The sequence below is a fragment of the Hyperolius riggenbachi genome, chromosome 10 (assembly GCF_040937935.1).
Source record: "Hyperolius riggenbachi isolate aHypRig1 chromosome 10, aHypRig1.pri, whole genome shotgun sequence".
NCBI lineage: Eukaryota > Metazoa > Chordata > Amphibia > Anura > Hyperoliidae > Hyperolius > Hyperolius riggenbachi.
In genome coordinates, this window is record NC_090655.1 from 46,631,709 (window position 1) to 46,637,905 (window position 6,197).

At 42.1% G+C, this 6,197-nt stretch overlaps 1 protein-coding gene across 1 annotated transcript; it reads right to left on the reverse strand.

The window, feature by feature from the left end:
* Positions 1-2,712: 2,712 nt before the first annotated feature.
* LOC137536659 (olfactory receptor 5F1-like) lies at positions 2,713-4,162 on the reverse strand. The gene is made up of 2 exons (XM_068258901.1): positions 3,278-4,162; positions 2,713-2,763 (listed from the first exon to the last, which is right to left on the reverse strand). The coding sequence occupies exons 1-2, from the start codon at positions 4,160-4,162 to the stop codon at positions 2,713-2,715; spliced, it is 936 nt and encodes a 311-aa protein (XP_068115002.1).
* Positions 4,163-6,197: the final 2,035 nt, after the last annotated feature.

Genomic DNA, 6,197 nt, shown 5'->3' on the forward strand with positions numbered 1-6,197 from the left:
CGGGATATAGCCGAGTAAAGTGATATAGCCAAGAAAAGGGATATTGCAGAGAAAAGTGATTACTATGACCTAACTTCTCCCTACTCTTACACAGAACCCTCCCCTGGTGGTTCCTAACCCTAAGAACCCTCCTCGTGTTGCCTAACCCTAAGACCCCTCCTGATGGTGACTAACCCTAAGATTTCCCACCTTGTGATGCCTTATCCTAACCCCCCCCTCCCCCCCTAACCTTAATTTCCCACGGTGGTGCCCAAACTTTGCTGCAATTCATGTCAAACATATATGCTATTTTTACAGAAATACCCACACTTACAAGTTTACTAATATAACCAAAGTAACTGATATAACAAAATTGTCTCCCCTGATGACGCAAGATTGCAAAAGTCTCCCCTGATGACGCAAGATTGCGAAACCGGTCGGGAAGGCGACAGGCGGCACCATTTTATTTGAGGTCTTGTATTGACCATTTTATGCGCGCTACTTTTTCGGGGTTCCCAGTGCACGGGCCCCGTATGTGAGTTTTCCTTTATCCTTGTTTTTAATTGTTTTACTTGTTATGTAATAAAGACGGTTTACACTTAGATGTGCCGTACATCTCTTTCATGTCACTATCCTACTGGACTCCCCTTTGGTGAGTCTCTGCGATCTCAGGATATCTACTATATTCCGGAGGAATCTGTAGTGTGCAACATCGCTGGTGAAACGACACCATTTGAAAGTTCTGCGGACCACCTATCAAACTCGTTTACAACCTTATAATGTGGGTTGTTGGAATCTGGTAAGCCTTGCTTCTTTACCCTTTTGTTCGAAGATCCTGTATACCAAAAAATGATGAAAGCTGTATTACTATAGACCTGCGCTGACTTTATATATTCATTGCTTGTGTGGACTTTTGGACATTGTCCTTCTCGGCTGCGGTCGCCTTCTGCCTTGGCGCTGACACTTGTTGTTTATTTTAACCGTGTTTATATAGCAGAAAAAAAGGGCTATATAGGACACTTTTAAAATCTCAGCTATAACCAGCACCTTTTTTCAGCCGTAAAAATGTTGGATATACACAGGGGTTTTATGACTGCAGTCCTTATGTGGTTAAAGATAACCCGAGGTGGGGATCTTAGAGTTAAATCTATACACAGAGGCTGGGTCTGGCTATAGTGTCCAGCCTCTGTTGCTAGTTGAATATTCCCTAAATCCCCCCTGCGCTCTGCACGAGCCCATAAATTACAGCCGCGCTGGCAACACTGAGCGTGTCGCAGCGGGCTCTGTTTACCATTCTAGTGCCACTCACGCCGCTCCCCCGCCTCCTGCAGAGCGCCGATCCCCACCCACGTCCCTTCCCTCGCTGCTGATTGGAGGGAAGGGACTCGGGCAGGGACCGGCGCTCTGCAGGAGCCGGGGGGAGCGGCGTGAGTGGCACTAGAGAGGTAAACAGAGTCCGACAGCGCGACTGTAATTTATGGGCTCGTGCAGAGCGCAGGGGGGATTTAGGGAATATTCAACTAGCAACAGAGGCTGGGCACTATAGCCAGACCCAGCCTCTGTGTATAGATTTAAAGGGGAACTGAAGAGAGAGGTATATGGAGGCTGTCATGTTTATTTCCTTTTAATCAATACCAGTTACCTGGCGGCCCTGCTGGTATATTTTTCTGCAGTAGTATCTGATTAAAACCAGAAACAAGCATGCAGCTAGTCTTGTCAGATCAGACTTATAAGTCTGAACCACTGAAACACCTGATCTGCTGCATGCTTGTTCAGGGGCTTTGGCTAATAGTATTAGAGGCAGAGGATCAGCAGGGCTGCCAGGCAACTGGTATTGTCTAAAAGGAAATAAACATGACAGCCTCCATATACCTCTCTCTTCAGTTCCCCTTTAACTCTAAGATCCCCACCTCGGGTTCTCTTTAAAGAGGAACTGTCAGCAATGCTATCTCAGAAAAAAAACACATATATAAGTAAATATTTGCTCTACTTACATAACATATGTATTGCACTGTCCACGTTTTGATTTTAGTGACTTTTCTACAGTAAAAAAAAAAAAGAGAAAGATCCTTCTTAGCATTTCCCATTCTAACTGTGGCTATTTTGCAGCCAATCCTGATGTCATTTCCTCCCTTACTCTCCTTTGCCTGATTTGCCCGCCCTTTGTTATAGAAAGTACATTGCCTCAGCATGAGAAATATTGGCCAATCAGAGAGGAACAGATGTGTGGCTCTGCCAATCAGGGTGCATTAGTTAAGTATGAGGGGAAGTAGAGAAGCAAAATTGCAGCAAAAGATGGGGCTTCATATTGGTCATCACGCTGTCAGTGTACTGGGCAAAAAAAACCACAGCAGCAAATTCACTGCTTTTGCCAGGGATATACTTTATGTGCAGCTGCAATATCGATGGGTTTGATACATTATCTGTTGTTTAACCACACTGCAAAAACATTTTTCATATCATAAGTTTTACATTTATTTTCTAAAAAAAAGTTTTACTCATTTTTTTACTTTTCTTCCTAACATACTAAGTACATTTACTGATCATAGCACTTATGGGGCTTTGCTACTTACGACAGAGCTGCAGCTACCATTGACTTTAATGTAAAATGCAAAATTTTGTTCGAAATTGGCTGGCAATTCAGTAAGCAAAACTAGCCCGATTCACTGTGAAATCAAACTTTTAAATCGCATTTTCTCATTCCTAGGGGTGCTCGTAATGGGTCAACTATGATTATGCAAAATGTCGTGTAATTTTTTTAGCGATTATGTTATGTACAGCATACTACATTTGTGAATCATAATTGAGCCTGTAATTACGCAATTATGCCTAATTCCCGTTCAATGCGTAAAAATATTTGCATCTATTCGCCAGTGTTCTGGCACATGCACAGCTATTAAGTATTCAATGGAAAAATGCGTTCATATGTGAAAAAAATTGCTTCCATCAGCCAGTATACTGCACACGGGCGACTAATTAATATTATGCAAGAAATGCACTCATATGTGTAAAACCTTTTGTGAAGGAAATTAAGTGTAAATTACGCATAATTTGGTTAGTGTTTACGTTTGTATGCAAATTTTTTATGTGTAAACCACAAATTTTGCATTTCGATTATGATGTGTAATTGTGAATTACGATGCGTAATTCTGCATAGGTGTAATTTCTGCCTACCACCACCATTTTCTCCTGCACCCAGAAAAGAGTAGTATATGTGCACTTACAAGCCTTTACTTGGAGGGCAAAACCCTCTACTGGCATATTCGCTTTTACAATTTAGAGAATTCTTTAAAGCTACTTTAACCTCAGCATTCCGAAAACTATATATCAGAGGATTTAGCACTGGTATAAGTACACTGTAGAAAACAGATGTCAACAAGTCCTGCTGTTGGCCAAAGCTGGTTGATGGGCGTAGATATGTAAAGAAGGCAGTCCCATAAAAGATGCTGACTGCAGTCATGTGGGAAGCACAGGTATTAAATGTCTTGTATCTGCCCTGAGAAGACTGAATTTTTAAAATAGCCAAGACAATTTTGGTGTATGAGATAATGATAAGAAGGAAACTGCTCACAGCAAGGAAACCTCCAAATAAGACCAGAACAGCTACATTTATGAATATATTGGAGCAAGATAGCTTATAGAGGGGTGGAATATCACAAAAGAAATGATCGATGATCTTGGACTTGCAGAAGTTTAGATGAAATACCAAAGTAGTGTGCACAAGACCATTCATCAAGCCTCCAAAATAGGCAGCAACCACCATCTGGCGGCACAAGACGTAGTTCATGAGAATTCCATACAACAATGGCATGCAGATGGCCACATAGCGATCATAGGCCATAACTGCTAGAAGAAGACCCTCAGTGGTTGCAAAGGACATAAAGAAGCACATCTGCAATGCACAACCAACAAAAGAGATGGTCCTGGTTTCACATAACAAGTCCCTCAGCATTTTAGGGGTGACTGCTGAAGAAAAGATGAGGTCCACCATGGATAGGTTGCTCAGAAAAAAGTACATGGGCTTGTGAAGATGCCTGTCCACAATGATTAGAGTCATAATGCCCACGTTACCCATAACCATTGTGATATAAAGAAGCAGAAATATAACAAATAGTAAAATGCCAAGCTCAGTCTTGTCAGTGAGCCCTGTGAGGGTAAAGACTATTTCTGAAGTCGAATTCATGTTCTGTATATGTTTATTAACAATGGTTATATTTTTTAAGGCACACTGTAATGTACCTGTAACGAGAAGGTGATGATGCTTACACTGAAAAATGCATACTTGCCTGGCCTAAATCATTCTTTCTTCTCATCTACACATTCAATCTTCTTAAAGGTGGCCACTAACAATACAAGTTGGAGACCAATTGGATGATTATTCGTATTATCAAAAGTGAACAATTGGGACCAATAAGGAATGATAATCTCCTAATCAATCCGACCAGATTAATGAAATTGATACGGTTTCCCAACAATCTGATTGGATTGGTTAGGAGATTTTTGTCTGTTAGCGGCCTTAAGCGTAATTTTCAATAATTTATATGAATTATCGTTTATAAACAATTATTCGCTGAATTGAAATGTTAGTGGCCACCTTGATGCTGCTACTTGCCCATTTAGGGTTTTCTGCCTCTCTACTCTTCCTACTCCTAGGGGCCCATCAAGAGACACCCGGAACTCCGGCAAACAATAATTATCCCAGGCCCCCTGCAGAAGTTCCCCTCCCCCCCCCCCCCCGAAAGTGGTCAGTGACATGGATCAGCCCCCCTAAGTATCAGCGCAGCAGAACTATGTGACTATATTTACCAGATGCCACTGCCTTGCATCTCCTCTTCCTCCTGAAAGCCACTCGCTTTGGGCTGCGCACACATGATATCATAGGATTAAGAGCCATGTTTGCAGCACACAGTGAGTGGCTATAAGGAGGAAGAGGAGATGCAAGCCAGCTGGGTCAGTTAAATATAGTCACATAGCTCAGCTGCTCTAATACTCAAGTTGGGTGGGAGGAAGAGCGGGCCCCCATAACCCCACCCCCTCCCATCGAGGAGGTAACAGGGGCTATTGTCATGCCTTCATCTGATGTTGTAAGACCATGCCCACTTTATGAGTAGATCAATGCTGCGTACGTTAAAAAAGGGCGCCGGGAAAAAAGGGCACAGGGTTTTAAACGATAAGCATGAATAACGTTTAAAAAAAAATTAAGCTATATTTCGTTTAAAAATAATGTTTTGTAAAGTTATAAATCATTAAATAATGTGTATGAAATCGGGAATTGTAAAAACGTTAATCTTCCCTGTTTAAAAAGTGAAATGTATAATAACATTTTATAAAATATTAATAAGAATTTTACTAAAGCTATACTTAACCCTACTCTGACACAGAACCCTCCCTGTACCTACCCCTAACCCCTAGACCCCCCCCTGGTGGTGCCTAAACCTAAGACCCCCCTGGTGGTGCCTAAACCTAAGACCCCCCTGGTGGTGCCTAAACCTAAGACCCCCTGGTGGTGCCTAAGCCTAAGACCCCCCTGGTGGTGTCTAAACCTAAGACCCTCCTGGTGGTGCCTAAACCTAAGACCCCCCTGGTGGTGCCTAAACCTAAGACCCCCCTGGCGGTGCCTAAACCTAAGACCCCCCTGGTGGTGCCTAAACCTAAGACCCCCCCTGGTGGTGCCTAAACCTAAGACCCCCCCCAGGTGGTGCCTAAACCTAAGACCCCTCGGGATTAGCATTAATAACGTTTAAAAAAATATTGTGCTGTTTTTCGTTTAAAAATAATGTTTTAAAAAGATATTGTACTGTTTTTCGTTTAAAAATAATGTTTAAAAAAATTATAAATCATTAAATAATGTGTAATCATGAGAAGCAGTTATAAAACATTAAGTCTCCGGGCGCCGCTTGTAAAACGTTATTTTTCTCCGGCACCCTTTTTTCATGTTGGGCGCCCATTAAACGATATTTATTATAGGAGTGAATGACGGTGCCCTTTTTGTCCACCTGCCTCATGCGCCCAAATTTCCTGCTTCCATCAATGTCACCCATTTGTCAGTCAGTCAGTTTCAGGGATAGTATGTAGTGAATTGGTCCATCAAGCTGGAATTGCCAGATAGTTAATGCTGCCTTTGACTTCCGGATCTACACACTTGGCAAACTGATTTGCTGGCTGAATTTTTATAGAAGACCCTTGAACTAGTTTTTGGTTGATATTACTCTGCCCTA

Bases quoted from the DNA above. Each gene is read 5' to 3' on its own strand.
- LOC137536659 (XM_068258901.1), bottom strand. From the start codon at position 4,162: ATGAATTCGACTTCAGAAATAGTCTTTACCCTCACAGGGCTCACTGAC. The intron at 2,764-3,277 runs GTAGCTTTAAAG...TCACAAATGTAG, and splicing joins TTCGGAATGCTGAGGTTAAA to TATGCTGTACATAACATAAT.